The 21,862-nt window shown below is 41.8% G+C and overlaps 1 protein-coding gene and 1 pseudogene across 1 annotated transcript in view; both read right to left on the minus strand.

The window, feature by feature from the left end:
- Window positions 1-268: 268 nt before the first annotated feature.
- The window catches only part of KIAA0753 (KIAA0753 ortholog), a 54,251-nt gene continuing 32,657 nt past the window's right edge, over window positions 269-21,862 (minus strand). The window contains exons 12-18 of the mRNA XM_007451593.1: window positions 20,942-21,020; window positions 19,806-19,889; window positions 16,546-16,731; window positions 15,240-15,321; window positions 9,949-10,069; window positions 9,224-9,448; window positions 269-695 (exon numbers count right to left, since the gene is read on the minus strand). Coding sequence (XP_007451655.1) covers window positions 578-695; window positions 9,224-9,448; window positions 9,949-10,069; window positions 15,240-15,321; window positions 16,546-16,731; window positions 19,806-19,889; window positions 20,942-21,020 — 895 coding nt within the window. The 3' untranslated portion in view covers window positions 269-577. The remainder of the gene's footprint in view (window positions 696-9,223; window positions 9,449-9,948; window positions 10,070-15,239; window positions 15,322-16,545; window positions 16,732-19,805; window positions 19,890-20,941; window positions 21,021-21,862) is intronic.
- LOC103075982 (40S ribosomal protein S3a pseudogene) lies at window positions 3,924-4,791 on the minus strand (annotated as a pseudogene).

A 21,862-nucleotide genomic window follows, 5' to 3' on the forward strand; every position in this document is an offset into this window, starting at 1 on the left:
GTACACAGATAACTGCTGGGTTCCTATTTTAATGATGGAGCAGAGTTTGGGCAGCATAACTAAGTCCTGTGCTCGACACAAGCCTGTAACCTGGCAGGACAGGTGTCCTGGTAGGAAACTGTCAAAGAAGCAAACACGAGCCAGGTGATGGGACCAGAGAGTAATTGCACTTGTGCTGGCATCAAGGCCACCCACAGATCAACAGCAACTTGAATCCCTGTGTGAAACAGACTTATCTGTTATCTTCCAAAACGCTCCGATCGCCAAACTGAGCCAGTGTAATGAACATGGTATTTCAATGGGAAAATTATACATTCAGAAAATATTATACTGTCATAATTGATTCACGTTTCCTGGGCGCTGATAAATATAACACATTCCATCATAAACTACCAGAACCATTGCTCTGACAGTGAGAAGATGCAAAGTGAGGATGGCCTCACTGGCACTTCCTTCCTTTCAGTGGGAAGCACCTTCTGGGCCTGGATGGACAGCTGAGGAAGATTTCCTGTGGCTAGTAGAAAGGGTGGTGCCGCCCCCTCACCAGTGACACTGGGGGCCCTGCCTTGGACAGCCTTTATGTAGCCGCCTCCAAGAATTCTGAGGTGAACACGGCTTCTGCGTAATCTTCACACACATCCTGAAGTTCAGCAGCCACGGCCCCCAGAGCTTCATCTACGAGCTCTTCTGCAAAGCTGGAAGACAAACAGCACAGCTAAAGGTACATACAGCCAAGTATGGGAGCCATTCTGTTACGCCGCTGAGGAACTTAGCAAGCCACTTCTAAGATTTAAATGGAAACTCAAAAGGCCAAGAATAGCCAAGATAATTTTAAAGAAGAAAAACAAGGTGAGAAGCCTGGCTTTCCTAGACAGTAAAATGGTGGTGCTGAGATCCCAAAGTCAGGCTAGAGGGAGGGGCCAGTATGTATCCACAGGGCGGACCTCACCCTTGAGATGGCTGAAACCAGAGGCGACTGTAAACTAACTAGCTGCAACCCAGCCCCAATCCAGATCTCCCTCCTACAGCTGCCCAACTGCCTGACAGAGGAAAAGGGTGTGGGCCTTCTCTGTGGGGCGGGGGGCAGGAAATTCCAGGTTTCTCTCAATACACACATACACACACACCCATACGCACACACACTTTCCCGCCTCCAAACTGTTTGAGAGTAAGTTGCAGACTTGATATCCCTCAGGTACTTCTGGGTACATTTCCTAAAAACAAGGACATTCTCTTAAATAACCCAGATACAATTATAAAAATCTTAACATTAACACGGATACAATACTATTATCTAATCTTACCTACAGACCTTTTTCAAATTTTTGCCAACTGTCCAAAAAATGTCCTTTAAAAGAAAACATTTTCTAGTCCAGGATTCAATGCAGGATCACATGTTGCATTCAGTGGCCACATCTCTTTAGTCTATTTTCATCTAGAATCGTTCTTCAATCTTTGTCTTTCATGACCTTAACATTTTTTGAAGAGTAAAGGCTATTTTTTTGTTGTTTTAGAGTGTCCCTCAATTTGGGTTTGTCAGGTTCAGGTTCTACATTTTGGGGACAAATGTCCAGAAGGGATACTGTGTCCCTCAACACATCTATTTGTCTTACTATGATGAGTGCTAATTTCTAGCACCCAGTTACGCTGATGTCTGCCAGGTTTCTCCCTTGTAAAGTCACTATTTTCCCTTTGTAATTAATACTTACATTGCAGGGAGATACTTTGAGACTATGTAAATATCCTGTTTCTCATCAAACTTGCTGAATCAATTATTACAGGGTTGCCAACACTGATTTTCTAATTCTGTCATTCCCAACTACATGGAAGAGCTTTCCCTTCTCTATTACTTATTTATGTATTTATATCGGCTTGGTCTTACACATTCTTATTTTATTCAACAGTTTGTAATCTGTTTCTACTGTTACTTATTTTGATACTCAAAGTGTCCCAGATTGGCCAGTAGGAGCCCCTTCAAGCCAGCTCCCAGGTCCTCTTGACATGTCCCCATCATTCTTTGAACACTTCCTTTCTGCCACAAGATGATGTTTCAGCCTCATCTTACATTTTCCCAGCCCCAGTCTTGGAATCGGCTATTTCTCCAAGGAGCCCTGGTACCTTTACATGGAGAAGAGTATTTAGAAACCAAAATCTGGGTACTAAGTGTGCCCATTGCTACTAAGTGTGCCATCGCTTCTAGGCCCTCTCAGCAGATAGGTTCGGACAGACAAACAGACACATAGACACACACCCCATGTCTATTTCTATATCTGTCAAAAACCATACATTCATAATACCTCCAATCCCACTTCAAAACAGGGGATTCATTCTAGCCTTCCCCCAGAAACCTGGGGGAAGAACCATTATTCACAATATACTTATTTACTTGATCAACCCTAAAATATAGAGAAAGTAGTTTTAGAATTGTTAACCCATGCTGCTGGATAAAAGAAACCTACTTATTAGAATCTAATATGTGTTTACAGTCTTTTTGTCTTTAGCCAGAAGGTACAGAGTCAAAATACTGCATTCAAAAGTAACTCAGACAAGGCCTTATCTGTATGTATCCCTTTAGTATGGTTATTTCTTGGAAATACAGTTAGGGTCATATTTCTTTTTGTATTCCAATTTAGGGTCAACCTCCACTGCCGCCCCCCATCCTTGATGATTTGGAGGGATGTACAGGAAACATTAACAGTTCCAAAAGTCAGAATTATACAAAAGAGGTAAACGAAGATAAGTGTCCTTCCCCTTCTCTCATCCCTTCTACCCCGATTCCTGTCCCAGCTGTTTTATTTTGGCTAATCTGACAATCTTTCGCCTTTTAATTGGTGGGTATAGTTCTTTTTCACTTAATGTAATTCTGATATATTTGAGCTTCTACTACTAGAATACTACGTACTTTCTATTTGTCTATTTGTTCTCTCTTCTTTCTTGCCTTTTTTAGGATTTTGTGATTGTTAATTACATTCTTTCCTCACTATTAACTTGGATTTTAAACACTCTTACTATTCTTTTAGTGGCCACTCTAGATTACAATAAGCATCCTTGACTTAAAGTCTAACATTAATTGATATTACCATTTTCCCAGACAATGCAAGAACCTTATTAGAATATTAACTCTATTTATCCCCTTCCCAATTTATATGTTATTTTTATCATGGATTTCAGATGTATATATACATATATACACACACCCATAAGACATCAGTTTTTTGTTTTATACAGTCAATATTCACTTACCTACATGTTGACTTTTTCTTAATTCATGCCTTCCCGTATTTCTGACTTTTCATCTGTGACTGTTTTTGCTCTGCCTGAAAAATACCCTTTTAATGTTTCCTATAGTGACGGTCTACTGGTAATAAATGTTCTCAGCTTTGTTTAGAACCTTTATTGCCTTCCTTCTTGAAACACATTTCACTGGGCTTAGACCCAGACTGGTAGCTTTCTCTTTTAGAACTTTAAAAACTACACCAGGTCATCCAGCTTCCATTGTTTCTGTTTCTCCTTTTTCCTTCCTCTGGCTGATTTTAAGATTTTCTCTTTGTCTTTCATTTTCCAACAATACTATGATATGCTACATATGGATTTCTTTTATTTTTCTTGCTTGGGGCATTTAGAGCTTCTTGAATCTATGGCTTGATGTCTTTTGTTATTTGGGGAAGTTATCAGCCGTTCTCTCTATGGATGTGGTTTCTGCCCCATTCTCCCTCTCTCCTCTCCTTCTGGGACTCCAGCCACATGGATATTAGACCTTGTCCCTTTATCCTCCATGTCCCTCATCCTCTCTTCTTTATTTTCATCTTTTTGTGTGTCTCCGTGCGTCACACTGGATATTTTCTTCTGTCCTATGTCCCAAGTCTCTAAATTTTTTTTCATAGATAAGATCTTTTATTTGTCACCATTAGAAGTCTGAATTTTCAGCAGATCCTTGGCTCATGTCCATCAGCTCGTTCAACTCGAGCACCTGCCTCGTCCCCAGTAGCTTTTCCAGAACAACTACCTTCACCAAGTGGCTCCATGAGTTTTCCCAATTCAAACTTGGGCTTCTTCAGCATTTTTACCTTTCGAACAATGACATCGTGGAGCAGATAAATAGATTGGCAGGCCTTTTCTATGTCTTTCCCAATGCTGTCTGGAATCAATTTATTGACCACCTCTTTCAAGTCATTTGTCTGCACCTCTCGGGTCATGATTTCCCTCATCTTCTTGCGGATCTGGCGGACCTGCTGGTGCTGGGCATAAAAGGTCTTCCGAATCTGACTGTTGCATTTTTTAGTAAAACCCACACAGAATAGATGAAGCAAATAACCATCGGTAGTCTTGACATCAATGTGAGCTTCAATCATGGTCTGACATTTTTTTGACCATGGGAGCACATTTCGTCATGGGTAATATCCATGCCACGGAAATTAGTCAGGCAGTTTTTGCCCTGAACATCCTCAGTAACTGGCGTGAATTTTCTAAATGCAAACTCATCATTCTGCAGATCAGCAAGGGTCACTTCAGAAACACAACACTTGAGGCCGTCAGATGCGATTTTGGTTCCCTGAGTTCTCGTGACTAGTGTTTTCCCAATATCTCTTACGTTGAACATAGCTGGTGCTTTCACATCATACCAATCTTTCTTAGAAAATGGGTCAACCACTTCTTGGCTCCCTTTTGGCCGCCTTTCATAAGACGCCTGTTCTTGCTGACGCCATGGTGCTGCTCAGAGAGCCAAAAGGCTCTAATTTTTTCTTTTGATGTGTCTAATTGGCTGTTAAGCCCATCCAATGAGTTGCTCATTTCAGAATTTGTATTTTTCAGTTCTAGAACATCCACGTGGATTTACTTTAGTTCTCAGTCCTCTGCCAAAATTCTAAATTGTGTCCTTTATCTCTATGCACATAGTAGGCACAGTTATTCCAATATCTGTGCCCAGTGGCTCTAATATGTGGAGCTGCTGTGGGTCTGGTTCTTGTTATTGTCATGTCTCTCTGTTGCCTGTTTTTTTTTTTTTTTTTTTTTTTTAACCATATACCAGACACTGAATTTGAAAATTGCAGAAATAATTTCAATCCTAAGATGATATTATAAATCTTCAGAGAAAAGTTAAGTTTGCTTCTGCTCGGTGCCTGCGGGGCAACAATCTAGAATCACCACAACGCAATCTCAGGAAGTGAGATGACGTGGAGCTGAGTGGAGTCCTGAGAGGGTCTGCCGGCATCCCGGCCACCCTTATTCCAGAGTGCCACCCTTCAGGGTCCCAATCAGAAACGAGCAAAGTTCATCGGGCCAGTTCCCTGCCCTTGGCAAGCCCTTAATTTCCACCTCTGTCCTCTGATCTGAAAAGGCCATTGAAAGGGCCATTCATCTTCCTCCAGAACCGCCAATCCAGTGCCAGACAAGGGCTAACTTCCCTGGGTCTCTGTCTCCTCAGGATCCTGGCCCAGTTTTTCTTCATTACCTAGTTAACTTCCTGGTGCCTTCAAGCATATATGTTTTATTTTTAACCTAGCTTTTCTATTAACAGTTATCCTCAGTGGGAGAGGCGGTCCAAATTACCGAGTGTGTCATTACTAGAAGCAGAAGTGCTTACTTTCTTTTTATGCTTGCTTTGCTTCCTATATTCCTATCACTAATTCATCCCCAAACTATGAGAGAAACACAAAGGTGCTCCCAATACGTTCAAACACATGAGGTAACGTATCTGTTTTCTTCTTCTTTTTTAACCTTCCTCACGCTGGCTTCCCCGCTGGAAACTACTCCTCCTGGAGCCCTCTGTCCTCCTGACTCCAATCTAGACTAGCTGTTTTCTATGCTCACTGAAAAATTCTCTTAGAAATAGCTTTTCCCATTTTCTTGCAAGTTCCATGTTGGAGTCTTAAGTTTCCTAAATCCCGTCTTCCTCTTTCTCAGTGTGCACCTTGTGCTGGTGGCACACACCCTCTGGTAGCTTACTAAGAAACAGTGCATGGGTACTACATTTTTGGACACTTTGCATACCTTAAACTGTCTTTATTCTACCCTTTTATTTAATCAATAATTTAGCTGAGCACAGAATTCTAGGGTAAATATGGGAAGCATACTCTAATATCTTCTAGCAGGGTTGCTACTGACAACAATATGCCATTCTCACTTCTGATTATTTGAATGTGCCCAGTTTTAACTCTCTGGAACCTTCTGTCATCTTCTCCTTACATTGGGATGCCCACCTATCCTCTGTACAACAACATGCCGTGATCTGTTCTGTTCTGTTTATTTATTCAGTTATTCACTCACTCACTCACTCACAGTGGGCAACTGGTGAACCCTTTCAATCTAGAGACTAACAACCTTCTGAGGATTTTTCTTATAGTATTTCCTCAATAATTTTCCATTCCTCCTTTTCCCCTGTTTTCACATTCTGGAACTCCTATTATTCAGATGTTTTCTCTGTTATAATAGCCTATGTAGCTTTCATGGTTTTCAGCAAATGTCTGGATCTCTGGACCCATGCATCTAGTGCTCCTCATTCCTGAGTCTCACCAAGGTTCTTCTGCACAAATCAGCTAGGGTCTTGGCTCCACCCTCATCAGGCACTTGGCTCTCTCTGGTCTGCTAAGTCACTTGCCATTTGTCTAACTGCTTCATGGCTTCCAAAATTTTCTTGCTATTTCTTATTTGCTGTCATCTATGGTTTCATGCCTTTTATTTAGTCTTTCAGTGGCATAGAGTGGGCTAGGGATATAGAGAGTAGAGATAAATCATATGTTCAATCTGTCCTTTTCTTTTCTTTTCTTTTCTTTTTTGCGATACGCGGGCCTCTCGCTGCTGTGGCCTCTCCCGCTGCGGAGCACAGGCTCCGGATGCGCAGGCCCAGTGGCCATGGCTCACGGGCCCAGCCGCTCCATGGCATGTGGGATCTTCCTGGACCGGGGCACGAACCCACGTCCCCTGCATCGGCAGGTGGACCCCCAACCACTGCGCTACCAGGGAAGTCCTCAATCTGTCCTTTTCAACCAGAAGTCTCCTGATTTGTTTTTCAAACAAGGAACATTTAAGAGTTTGCTTTCATTAAAAGCATTATCACCTTAAGCCTCCCCTTCCAGAATCACTCTTTTATTTACATGCAGTTTATATCACCTGCCTCATTTGACCACTGGAACAGTGCTTTTCTCCACGCGGAGGGAGGAGTGGAGACATTAAAAGAAAGAGAAAAACTCAGCTTACTTCTCCTTCACCCAGAGGCTATCAGATGAAGTCAACTGTCTTTGGATACTTTTTCAAGATTTGATCAATATACTTCTCATCTTTGGAACACTCAAATAAGAAACAAAACAAGGGAGATCAAAAACAGAGCTAGAATATTTAGATGTGCTGTCACTTGAGGGTCAAGGACAGGAGAAGAGAACATCCGTGAAATTCAGGTGTATTTTAATAGATCTGACCTCAACATCTTAACCTATTAGTCCTTATAGACTGAGAGAGCTTTTCCCAACATCTACAAAACAACTATGAACAAAATGTATCGTTAATCACGTGGTAAGAACATACAAGGAACAGTCTATCTTCCTTAGCTTATTTTGGATTTCCCAAGATGCCAGTTAGCCTGACCAATCCAGACTGGTTCTGTGCAAACCAGCGAGTGTGCTACAGGGCTGCGTGCTAACACACGGAAGCAAGTCAAGTGCACCTACTCTCCTCTCCAGAAAATAAATGCGCATCTCAACAGAGCAAAGGGTCTCTTATGCTTTGCAGGGTATGTATACTAAGAGAAGCCCCAGGACTTCAGGCTAAACCTGAAGCCCACGCACCGCAACGAAGAGTAGCCCCTGCTGGCCGCAACTAGAGAAAGCCCACGTGCGGCAACGAAGACCCAACACAGCCAAAAATAAATAAATAAAGTAATAAACCAGTAATTTAAAATCCAGCCAAATCATCAATAAGTATGAAGATAGACACCGTCAAACATGTTAAGTCTCAAGAAATGTCCTCTAATACACAAAGCAGTACAGGCTCCATCAGAGTAAGAGAGTAAACCAAGAAAGAGGAGGACACGTGCAAACAGAAAACAAGGACCCTAACATGGGAGGGAGAATCTCACACTCAGTGTGGTTCCCAGGACAAGAACCACACTGCAGACCTAGAAAGCGGCTGGGCCTGACTGAGACAGAAGGAAAGAGGGCCTCAGGAGAAAGAGTCGGGGGTGGAGGTGAGAAACAGAGATCAGCATATCTGATCATGAGGAAAATTATGTTCAGACGTGTTGGCTAGTATGTGGGGAACAATAACAAATACATAAAAGAATAGGCAAATTAAAAAGAGGCAATTATTAACTCCTGGAATATGCTTGAAACTTGTTCAAGAAAGAAATGTCATCATGGTATATACTGCTTGGCTCAATGATGAAGATTATCTGCATGTATGTAATAAAGTGATGCTCATGAGGAATTTAAATTTGGGCTCCATTTTAAAAGAAGGAATTTACACACATCTTTCAATTAACTATTTACATAAAAGAAGGCTACCCATTCTTCAGATATTTAGTAGCAGTGGGACTGTTTTCTGACTCCACAAAACTCCCCTTCTCAGGGGAGGTGACAGCTAGAAGGAGGAGGTTAAGTGTAGCAAAGTCTGTAGGCCTGCTGCTCCAACTGTAAGGATTTTTTTTTTTTTTTTTTTTTTGTGGTACACAGGCCTCTCACTGCCGTGGCCTCTCCCGTTGCGGAGCACAGGCTCCGGATGCGCAGGCTCAGCGGCCATGGCTGACGGGCCCAGCCGCTCTGCGGCATGTGGGATCTTCCCGGACCGGGGCACGAACCCGTGTCCCCTGCATCGGTAGGCGGACTCTCAACCACTGCACCACCAGGGAAGCCCCCTACTGTAAGTTTGTCCCGACCGTGAAGATTTCATGATCATAACTGTTTCCTGCCCAGTAATAATCTGTGTTCTCTGATGACACAGCCCTCAGTAACAGCAACAGGAAACCTGTCCTGACTTGAATATTGTGCCTCTACCTAAGGAGGGGAGTCTGCAGAACGCTCCCTTGGATGCCATCAGCCATGCAGTTTTCCCATCTCCTCTCCCTGAAGAGAGGCATTTAGCAGAGAAAGCCTGTTCACTAGCCCCGAAGCAGCCACTGGAACCCCAGGGCGCAAAAGCACAGCCTGAGACCCTGGCCAGGCCTTTCTCCAGCCTTTCCGTAAGTTGACATGTGGCACCCAGTTCCTCAACAAAGCACAAACCTTCTACTGACCTTTCAGCTATCAGCCACGGGTTGAAGGAGCCCACAGCCTCGTGTGCAGTAACCCGGAGGTACTGCTCGAAGCGGCGGCAGTAGTCACCGATGCTGCGCCGCATGCCCCGCGGGACAAAGAGGCCAGCTCGGCCTTCCTTCTGCTGAGCATCTTCTGAAAGGGACAGAAGGGGATTCTCTCTTTTCTCTGGTCTCTCCTCTGTTCCCACACTTTCATCTAGGGAACTGAGAGCAAATAAAAATGATGAGAGCATTCAAAATCATCTGCAAGCGAGGGTAAACTGTTAATTCACCCTGATGGTTTGACAACCAAAGGTTTACCTCCATTTCCCTTCCTCACACTGAACAAAATGCAACATCTTATCCCCACTCATTGTTTCTCCTTTACACCGGACTAACCCTCCACACAGGAGGAACATGTGTCCCACGGACAAAAGAATTCTTAAATCAGATCTTGCAGTAATTACCTGCACAATCACCTGTGCCAGTGTCATGCTTTCAATCGTAAAAACCAGTTAAACGTTACTGAAAGGATCCTTAAGATGCAACACACTCAATGCCCATCTTATATGCACTACTATTTTACTGGGCCATCTTGGAGTTTGTCAAGATCTTGGTCAAAAGAAGAATCTCTCTCTGTCTTGTGGTAATCGAAGGAATGTGAAATCTAACAACATCAAAGGTAACCAACTACAATGAAATCAGACAGTCTCATTACCACTTACGTGCCATTGCAGGGCCTTTCTAACACGATGTTCACATCTGGGTCTTTGCGAGCTGCTGTCTTTGTGATCCTGATTGGATGAGGAGAAAGATGCCTTTCACTTACTGCTGGGATTTTTTGGTCTAGAAAAGGAGAAGCATAAAATGACTGCATATAAAGAAATGCTGGTGTGTATATCAGAGCTGTCTTGGTGGCCAATAACCTGTGAGGAAGTCATGGGCACATCTCTTAAGCATAAAGGTTGCATGAGCAGTACAAAGGGAAAAAAGTGCCCTTGTTTTAAATGAAAAGGGGAATTTAGAAGTCCCCAAGAGGGACTTCCGTGGTGGTCCAGTGGTTGAGGATCTGTCTTGCAATAGAGGGGACACCAGTTCGATCCCTAGTCGGGGAACTAAGGTCCCACATGCTGCGGGGAAATTCGGCCTGTGTGCCACAAGTGCAGAGCCTGCACACCACAACTGGAGAGCCCGAGCACTACAACTACTGAGCCTGTACGCTCTGGAGCTCACGCGCCACAACTAGAGAGCCCACATGCCACAACTGGAGAGAAGCTTGCGCACCAGTGAGGAGCCCACGTGCTGCAACAGAAGATCCCGCATGCCGCAACTAAGACCCGATACAGCCAAAAAATAAATAAATAAATAAATAATATTAAGGGGACTGTCGTTAAAAAATAAAAAAATAAAAGTTACCAAGAAACAAACCAATGAGGAGTCAGTTTTAAGAAATAAAGAACTTGTTTAAAAGCTTCTGTCAGCTCTTTGGAAGACTCTTTGAAGAGGTCTGTGCAAAGCCAGGTTCCATTAGGATCCAGCCCCCATTCTGAGGAGTCTTAAGCAGTTGGGTTTGTTTTTTAACCTTTAAATGATTTGATTACTGGAGAAGGAAAAGAAACACTCACACCTGAACACTTAATTAGCTGATTTAATTTGTCTCTGGGCTTCGTTGGAAAAATCTGCATGATGATAGTCAAAGCATTTAACTTATTAACTATACCTTACAGGTTTGACCGCTCTTTTGAGTTTTGGATTACTTATCATTTTAAATGCCTTTCAAATGTAGAATCCCACTACTGGCACATACTCAGAGAAAATCATAATTCAAAAAGACACATGCACCCCAATGTTCATTGCAGCACTATTTACAATAGCCAGGTCATGGAAGCAACCTAAATGCCCATCAACAGATGAATGGATAAAGATGTGGCACATATATACAATGGAATATTACTCAGCCATAAAAAGGAATGAAATTGGGTCATTTGTAGAGATGTGTATGGACCTAGAGACTGTCATACAGACTGAAGTAAGTCAGAAACAGAAAAACAAATATCGTATATTAACGCATTTATGTGGAATCTAGAAAAATGGTACAGATGAACCGGTTTGCAAGGCGGAAACAGAGACACAGATGTAGAGAACAAACATATGGACACCAAGGGGGGAAAGCAGGGTGGGGGGGATGAATTGCGAGATTGGGATTGACATATATATACTAATATGTATAAAATAGGTAACTAATTTAAAAATGTAGAATCTCTGACTCACATATTTATATGCTTATGATTTTTTACGCTCAGAAATACTGCATAAGTCAGTTTTTGTAAAAATATTACTGAGAGGGGCTTCCCTGGTGGTGCAGTGGTTGAGAATCTGCCTGCTAATGCAGGGAACACGGGTTCGAGCCCTGGTCTGGGAGGATCCCACATGCCGCGGAGCAACTAGGCCCGTGAGCCACAGCTACTGAGCCTGCGCGTCTGGAGCCTGTGCTCCGCAACAACAGAGGCCGCGATTGTGAGAGGCCCGTGCACCGCGATGAAGAGTGGCCCCCCGCTCGCCACAACTAGAGAAAGCCCTCGCACAGAAACGAAGACCCAACACAGCAAAAATAAATTAATAAACTCCTCCCCCCAACATCTAAAAAAAAAAGAATATTAGAAAATATTACTGAGAGTACAATCAATTTTCAATTGATTTCAAAAAAGAGAAGATAAGAGATATAGATTCGACACTGCACAATTCAAAAATCACTTTAAATTTGTTTTTTGTGATGCAACTGAACATACAATCAGAACAATTAGAAACAGAGGGTTCTTATGAGGATTTCATGATTCTGGATTTAAAGTGTCCAAAAATTCATTTCAGAGCTCCTTTTAAATGCAAACCTAGACTCTAGCAGAGTCAGAGATAGTGACTAACAATTTAAATTGTCCTTGAAAAAGAGAACACCGAGTCCTTGGTAAGGCTGTCTTCTGCATGATGCAACCTGACTGTGGCCATTGGCCAAACCATCAGTGAAACAGTCGCCCTTCAACATTTCCCTCTCCTCTGCTTCCTTACGAAAAGATGCCCGCTGATTCACTAAGCAATGATTAGAAGGGTCCTACCTGTGCCAGGCCCATGCTAGGTACCGTTGGGACACAACTGAATATGACAAAACTCTCTGGCCTCAAAGATTCTGTGGCTTCTTTGGGAGAGATAAAGAGCTCTAACAGGGTAGGACATGCCAAAAGTCTATGGGAGTTCACAGGAAGGGAGCAAAGTTCTAGCCCAGGAAAGCCAGGAAAAGCACAGCCAAGTAGGATCACGTGAGCCGGGCCTCGAAGAATGGTTCAACTGTCATGTGAGGATGAAAATGGAAGCTGGAGTAGGACTGGGGGAAAGAGAGAACGACATGAACAAAGAATAGCGCTGGAAAAATTACAGAAGACAAAAGGAACAAATTTGGTATTTTGTTTAGATGGCTCATCTTTCTGTCAAAATGTGACATGGAGAATACTTTTCCTAAGACAATACCCAAAACTCATACTCTAAAAAAAGTATATATACATAAGCTGCTGTTGTAAACCTTCTATATCCACAATTTCCTTTACTTAATACTCATAGTACTGAAATTCCTTTAGAGGCAATGTTTAACCATATTTTATTTTCCTCCTTTCACTGAGTAAAGTAATAACTGATAAGCATGTGTCAAAGAGAATTTGAGTAACACTTCCCAGCCCAAATTGTGATAGTAGCCTAGCAACTGCAGCCAAAACGCATATGTATGAATTTTTTAAAGTGGAAGAGAAAAGTGAAAGTCTTTTCAACAAACAGAGCAAGAACAAGTGGATAGACATTAGTGGGAAAAAAAAGAACCTCTACCTCAAACCACAGGCAAACTTTTATTCAAGATGGATCATAGGCCTACACATAAAAGCTAAAACCATAAAGCTTCTAGAGGAAAACAAGAGTCTCTCTTCTCAACTTGGGAGGAGGCAAAGGTTTATTAGATCAGAGAAAGCAAAAACTATACAAGAAAAAATGGACAGGTTAGACTTTATCAAAATTTAAAATGTCTGCTCATAATAAAACACATTTGAGAAAACGAATACGTGAGCTATAGATGGGGAAGAATGTTTGCAGATATTCGCTGGAGGATATTAGTGACTGCTGGGATGAGGGGAGGGAGAATGAGGGGTGATGGATGCAGGGCTTCTTTTCAGTGATGAAAATGTTCTGGAATTAGCAATGACGTCTGCGCAATTCTGTAAATATACTAAAAATTACTGAACTCTTTAAAAGGGTAAATTTTATGGTATGTGAATTACATCCAATAAAACTGTTTTGAAAACAAACTATATATATATATATATATATATATATATATATATATATATATATATATGACAAAGAACTCAACCCCACAATGCATAAAGAATTCCTACAACTCAAAAATAAAAAGACAAGCCAATTTCTTAAAATGTACAAAAGATTTGGAAACTTCACAAAGGAAGACATACAAATGACTAATAATTACTTGAAAATGTTCTAAACATCATTATTCACCAAGGAAATGAAATTAAAGCCATAAAGAGATATTGCTACAGGCCCACCAGAATGGTTACAATGAAAAAGACTGACAATTCAAATACTGGCAAAGATCTCTAGCAACAGGAACTCAATGTAGATGGGAGTGTAAAACGGTACAGCCACTTTGGGGAAAGCTTTGGCAGTTTTTTATAAAGTTAAACACGTACCTATCCCATAACCTGGCAAGTCTACTCAGGTGTTTATCCAAGAGAAATGAAAACTTATGTCCATACAAAGACTATACATGAATACACCCATAGCAGATTTATTTCTAATGGCCCCAAACTAGAAATAACCAAATGCAGATCTACAGGCAAATGGATAAACTAGATGTGGTACATGCGTACAATGGAATACTACTCAGCAATAAAAAGGAATGAACACTGATACAAAGTGTAGGCTGCACACTGGCTCCACATTCTATTCCCTGGAACCTGTTAAATGTCCCCTCTATGGCAAGAGGGACTTTAAGGATCTTGAGATGGGGAGAGTAACCTGGATCACTGGGGTGGCCCCTAAGTGTAATCAACATGTCCTTATAACAGGCAGGCAGAGGAAGATTTGGCTCAGAAGAGGAGAAGGCAATGTGACAACAGAAGCAGTGTGAAGTAATATGGCTGCAAGCCAAGGACTGCAGGCAGCCTTAGAAGCTGGAAGAAGGAACCAGCCCTGCCACCACCTTGATTTTAGCCCTTTAGGACTCACTTCAGGCTTCTGACCTCCAGGAACTGTAAGAGAAAAGATTTGTTTTAAACTGCTAAATTTGTGCTTTAACTTGTTACAAACTTGTTACTGTGGCAATAGGAAACAAGTAATAGATAAATTTATAAAATATCATGCTAAATGAAAGAAGCCTTAGACAAAAGAGTAAATACATGTATGATTCCATTTATATGAAATTCTAAAACAGGCAAAACTAATCTATAGTTAAAAAAAAAAAAGCACAGTGGTTGCCTGGGTGGTGGGGAACTGACAGGAAAGGAGCATAGGGGAACTCTCCACGGTGATGAGAAGCTCTGTTTTGAGAGAAGTGTTGGGTAACAAAGGTATGCCCGTCTGTCAAAACCCATCAAATAACACTTAATAAGTTAACACTTAATAAGTTAAGATCTGTGCATTTTATTATATGTGAATTTTATCTCAAAAGGAAAAAGAGCCATACATAAATATTAAGCCCTACTTAGTGATAACAAATGTTGAAATATTTCAGATAAGATGTACTGATGTCTTCAAATTACTCTGAAATGCAACCAAAAATAAGATGGATTGATGGATGCACAGAGGATAAGTAGACATATGATAAAGCAAACACAGCAACATTTTAATTGTAGAATCTAGAGGATGCGTATATGGGTGTCCACTGCAGAATTTTTTCAACTTTTCTGTATGTTTGAAATTTTTCAGAATATAATGTCGAGGGAAAAAGTGGGGAAACACTCACCATTTTTTTCTTCCTGCATCCAAAGATGAGGATCAGTAAATACAATTTTATTATATCTTTGGCGAACCGTCTCCTGGTATTTCTTTAAAAAAAAAAAAAAAAAAAAAAAAAAATAAATTTTTGGGATCAGTAAATACAATTTTATTATATCTTTGGCGAACCGTCTCCTGGTATTTCTTTAAAAAAAAAAAAAAAAAAAAAACAAGTATAATTTATGAGGAAAAAAATTAGTTTCATTACAAACCAGAGACTAGTACAGCAGACATTTCCTATAGACACGTTGCCAGAAATAGGCATCTTCCAGGGCCAGGAAGTGATTAGTTCATGAGATGAAATGTAACAGAAAATGAAGCAATTAATCTAATTAATCTAATCTAGACCAGCACTGCCCACTAGAACTTGAAGTGATGATGGAAATGTTCTATTTTTGCCATGTCCAATGTACCAGCTACTAACTATTGACCACTTGAAATGTGAGTAGTGTATTTAATCTTAATTAATTTACATTAAATGGCCATCTGTGGCTAGAGACTACCATTTTGGACCCTTCAGGTCTAGACAGTTAACGAGGGGAAATCAGTTACAAGACTAGGATAAACTACACATTTAAAAAATTTCAAAAACCAACTAAAAGTTGCCTTCCCTATAATGTTTCTGTTTAGCAGCAAAGCCAAAATGAGATTTTATCATGGTGGAGTTAAAAAGAAAATGCTGAACTAGGAGTCAGGAGACCTTGATTCTCAGCCCACCTCTGGTGGGAATTTTTGTGTGACCTTGGCCACATCATTTACTCCCTTATTGGGTCTCAATTTCCTGCTCAGAACAATCCAGGGGTTGGCCTGAGTAATGTCTGAGGTCTAAAATTCTTTGAGAAAAGCGTCCTAAAGTAATATCATGGGAATTAGAGAAGGTAAAGTTAACTGTGATTTGCCAGGATCACATGCTAGCAGAGCAGAGGAGGCAACTGAACAGCATTTACAAGCTGAGGGATGAAGAAGTTAAGTTGTTGGTCACATCTGTGGGCCTGGGCTCTGGTCCAGTGCCTTTCGTATCCCACACCAACGACGAGTTATGTGTCAGGTAGGGTGCTGATATTTCATACCTCATGTTGTCCTTAAAAGCTCCCTACTTATTAGAGAGGGTACAGGACTTTACCAAGGCCGTACACTGGGCTGGCAGTCAAGCTGGGATTTAAACTCAGGACCAGGTGACTCTGAAGTTCTAAGCTACAGAGCCATGAGGAGAAGTGGCGCTCGGCAGAAGTCAGCCGCCAGCCGCCGACCAGAGCTGGCAGTCCCGGCCTTACCTCCATTTCCTCCATGCGGAGCATCATGGCCTCCAGACACGGGCTGTCCTTGCTGTCCCCCCAGGTGGCTAAGGCCTCAGGCTCCGAGATCTTAGAGTGAGTCACAGCCCAGAGCTCGTGAGCGGCATCTTCCAAAAAATCATCCAGCTGATGAATGCTACTGGATTCACAATCAATAGCTGTAGCCTGCAAAACAAGGGAAGGGGATGGAAAGGCAATACAAAAATAACAGAGATCTTAAAGATTAATGCTAATCATAATAAACCAACCACGCAGTGATCCAACACGCAGTTTCTACACTAAATCTAACCTCTCCTAAGTCAGTAAACATCAAGGGCAGTGACATCAGTACAATTTCTACCACAGTCATTTAAACAGTAACATCAACTGAGGAGTACCACTACTGTCCATGGGAATTATCTTCATTACCTGTTTTGCCAGTTGGTAAAGCAAATATATTCCTTGCGCTATACTCAGAAGAATGTCCAATGTTTCACATGTCACATACTACAGAGGACATACCTACAGTATTCTCTTTTTGGTTCAGTGCTTTGTAAAAACATCTGTTCATGACATCACAAAAGTTCACGATTCTTGCCTTTGCTTGAGACTTTCTACCTATAACCTGGAAGAGCTTTACCAGCCTTTCTTGACCTTGTATTCTTTACATTCACTTCACAGCTTGCAAAGCATTTTTATATGTGTTGTTATTTCTTTTGATTCTAATATATGTCTACAATCTGCTCTGAAAGAGGCTTTTACAAAGAATGTCTGCTGGGGGAATAATCGTATCAGGCTCTGGAATGAGACGTTCCTGGGACTAAATCTTGGTTCTTCCTACTGGTATGCCTCCAAGTGTGGACAAGTTTACTTCACCTCTCTGGGCCTCAACTTTCTGGTCTGTAACATGGAAATAATAATCCTATATTTCAGAGTTGTAAGGATTACATGAGCATTTGCACATTGGAACACTTATAATAGTGGTTGGCACGAAGAACAGTTACCGCCATAGTAATTTTTAAACCCTTTTAATCAACGGTTCACAGAAGAAAATATATTAATGGCCAATCAAGATATAAAGAAATGCTTAACCTTAACCAAAGTTAAAGAAATAAATATCAGTTGAATAACCAATACAATAAAATTAACAAAAAAATCTAGAGACAACTAAACCAATAATACAGGTCTGGTTAAGAAGTCTTTATTTGTATTTTCATTCTTAATATTTAAAGAATTGAATATCAAGAATACTATGAGATGAGAGATAAGGAAGGTCCCAATATGCTGGTATGGAAAGATCACCAAAATATAAAGAAAGAAGCTGGATACAGCAGAGCATATGGTATCCGTTTGTGGAGAGCTTTTACTTTTTACATTACACTTTTTCTGAATTGTTTGCATTTTTAGACATGTGCATATACAACTTTTAATTAAAAACAAAAAACCACACTTTGGAAAAATGTATTTCACATACAAGTTCAGTTCATGACAATAACAGCAGCAGGAGACAAACATGATGGCACCCTTCCAAAAACTTTTTCCTGATATCAGGGATCATCTTGTCTGCAAGTAAAACTACCGAGAGCTTCAGTTTACTTGCAAAGCGCAGCAAACGTCTTCTCCATTTGAGAGATGAGAACTCTGGGAATAGGTGTTCAAGGTTCCACAGCTCTTTTATAAGTTAACACAGCAAAATAACTCTTTTTACTTCATCATGCCAACTTCAATGAGTTGGTTTTTTTTTTTTTTTTTTTTTTTTTTCCTTGCGTTATGCGGGCCTCTCACTGTTGTGGCCTCTCCCATTTGCGGAGCACAGGCTCCGGACGCGCAGGCTCAGTGGCCATGGCTCACGGGCCCAGCCGCTCCGCGGCATGTGGGATCTTCCCGAAACGGGGCACGAACCCGCGTCTCCTGCATCGGCAGGCGGACTCTCAAGCACTGCGCCACCAGGGAAGCCCTATGAGTTGGTTTTTATTCAGTTATTTATAAAAACTGACTGTTGATGGTGCTGCCTGGGAAATTCTGTGCAGTGATGCTGATGTTTAACAGCAGCCCAGAATACTGAATACTGGATAGAGTTACTTTTCTTTTTCAAGAGATTGTATTAAAGCCCATTTAATGCCTACAGAATGATTCTTATATATAAGAATGATCATTTCTAGTAATATTCAAACATGTTTACTTCACTGACAGCATTTATGTCCACTTCATATTTCTGTCATATTAATATGCCTTATGGAGCTGCCTCCCTAGATGAGCGGCTAGTCTCATTTTTTGCTAGGGAAAAAGGTATTTGGTGGCTCTGATGCACAAAGCATCCAGCCATAGCGTGCCCAGTCTGTACGAGTCAGAGGTAGGCTTTCAGCTTCCGGTCTCAGAAGCCTCACCTCACGTGAGATTCTGTCACAAAATATTGGTACAATAAAATTACAATTGCAAAAATTATGAAAATACACCAAAACTAAACTATTGCTTAATAAATTAGAACAGGGATACATTCTCTGTTCCTAAGGTTGGGCTGGTGGAACTTCATTCCAACTTCCTTCTAACTCTGAGACCTTCACCCTTGCTCTGCCCTTTACTTGCTTTGAGCATGTAAAGCAGTAACTTCTTTCCAACCTCCACAAAGACCCACTAGAGGCAGCCTGCACCTCCCCGTCCCTACGCCTAGGCAAGGTGGGAACATTCCCACAGATGCTGAACACAAGTCCTCCGGAGGAAGAGCACAAGGGTGGACAACCACAAGATATGTTTCCATTCTTCTCAAATGTTATCATTTGTTCCTGAGCCACCTCTTCTCTCTGCCAGGCCAGGTACTGGTCATTATTAGGCACTCAAAATATGCTTGCCTAACAAGAAATATTAGGCCCTCAGTATAAAGGAAATTAGGCCAGTAATGAGCAAAACTAGGCTGAATCAGAGGAAATGAGGGCAGCCATTCTTCTGCCGCAGGCCATCAACATTCAGGGTCACGCAGTCTACCCACATTCTGTCATCAGGAGGAAAGGAAAAAGCCGCTGACAAAAACCTGTGGCTCTAGAGATTTCTGTGAGCCGTCTGCAAGCCTCATCTAAGTCATAATGCTAAATATACACTGTAAGAATTAATATGCCAAATATGAAAAACAACCTCCACCCTGTGGAGTGGGATAGTCTAGTGTTTGCAGGGTAATCCGCGTATCAGTTTTCCTTACAACCGAGGACATTACCATGCAATAATACCAGTGTCAGTCTAGAATGCCAGCCCCACACAACACACACCTTCTCCGCAGGCTGGGCTGTTGCTGCGATCACTGACAGTCGATCCTTCAAATGAGTATCTGCTTCCAGAGAAGAATTGACTCTCTATTAAAACAGACAAGCATGCTCATAAATTATGAAAATTTACAATCCATATTAGTACAAATGAATTTTGCTCCCAGAATAACTTCTGTGTGGAACTGTTCATCAGCTTTAGCTATATTAGGCTTTTTGTGGGAATTCAAAGCACTCTGTCTTCATGAAAATAAATGCCATGTGCTGATCTTGGCTTTCTGCCCCTTTTCTTCCCTCAACTTTGTAAACACTGTCAGAGTAGCTGTGTGTTTTTGTGCAATTACTCAACTTCTCTGTTCCACAGTTTCCTCACTGATAAAATAAGGAGGTTGGACGGTTTGGCCACTAAGAACCCTCCCAGTTCTGTAGTCCTGAGATTTCCATGGACTCTAAAAATGATTGAACATTTCTTAGACCAAGAGATACAGAAGTTCAGTGGTCTATTCAGGGTCCCAGAATGTCCTTCATTCTATTTAAGATTCTAGTGCTCTTCTGTGGCCTCATCTATTCACACAAACAAGCTTATTTCCATTTTCGGGGTGGATCTACAGGGTCTGGCCATAGCCTTCAGCTCACTGCTTACAGGAGGACGGCACAACCTACTGGTGAGGCTCTATGCAATTTCATCTTGAAGAAAGTACTGGTTTGTGCACAGAAAGCTGTCCTAACATCTCTCTCCTTGGGAAAAATAGAGCAAATCATTCCAAATCACTGAGGTGAAAGAGCATGACGGGATTAGAGTGGAAGCAGTGCACGGAACACTACCACCACCAATAGCTCTATTTGATTAAGAACGTAAATTGCAATGGAAACTCATTCCCCAAACTAAAATCTCACCTTTCTCAAAAGTGGTACTTTCTCTTCCCCCATCTTGTTCCCTTCCTCACAATGGAAGACACATCAACAGTGTGGGTGCCCCAAAGGGGCCCCAGCAGCACTGCACGCACGCTATGAAGCACGGAACAGCACCGCAGCTTCCAGCCGCCAGACACTCAGCCCTGCAAAGGCTCAGTGTGACCTCTGGAGCAACTCTTTTTATTTGAAACTTCCAAAAGGCAAGCACACGGGATGAACTAGATTACCTGAGCCTTGACCAGGAGAGGCTTCAAACGCTCCAGAACTGCCTTCTCTACCTTATCCGCTAATTGGGTGGCAGAAACACTATTTAGAAATAAAACTGAAAATTAAAATCAAAAGCAAGAAAATATCCTATTGTGCATATTTATTTACCACCCCAGGCGAAGGGAAACCAAACGATTATAAAAACTGTAGGGCCTCTCTAATTTTCATGGCCATACGAGATCCCTGAGGATCCTGTTAAATGCAGATTCTGATTCACTTGGTCTGAGGGAGGCCTGAGAGTCTGCATTTCCAGCAAGCTTTCAGGTGATGCAGTAATGCTGGTCGTGAGCCTAACTTTGAGGACAAGGGCTGAGATAACATCTGAAGAAGTATATTAGGCTCTGAATCCATTTTGAAAGAATAATGGCTGCCTTGAAACAACTAAAGAGGGCAGAAGACTCAACAAATGAAACTAATTTTGTTCCCTTCCAAGCCCGACAATAACAGAATTAGACATAAACTCACACAGACAAGGGGGGAAAATGGTGCTGGAAACGGAAGGACAAAAGTGGTGAGTAACTTACTGACCTGAGAAAGCTGAATTCTAGGGTCATAATGGGGAAAACTGAGAACTCACACAGTTTGTACTGCTGACTTAAAGAGGCCCAAGACTGGTAGCACCAGGTATGCCTAGGCCTGGGGGTGAGCTGGGAGGAGGTGGCTTAACTATAAAAGACAAGAGTCAAATGATGTCTGAGAAGTTACACCCCGAGGTCCCTTTCCCTCCTTCGCACAACTGGACCACTGCCTCTCTCCATCTCTGAGGGAAGTCTGCTTGCTCATTCTCTGGAGGGGCCTCTTGACCAGGGGATGCCAATTACATTGAGACAGGAGGTGCCCTACTGAAAAGAGGGGATTCATGTACGTGAGCTGAATGCCGA

The sequence above is a fragment of the Lipotes vexillifer genome, unplaced genomic scaffold, assembly GCF_000442215.2.
Source record: "Lipotes vexillifer unplaced genomic scaffold, Lipotes_vexillifer_v1.1 scaffold126, whole genome shotgun sequence".
NCBI lineage: Eukaryota > Metazoa > Chordata > Mammalia > Artiodactyla > Lipotidae > Lipotes > Lipotes vexillifer.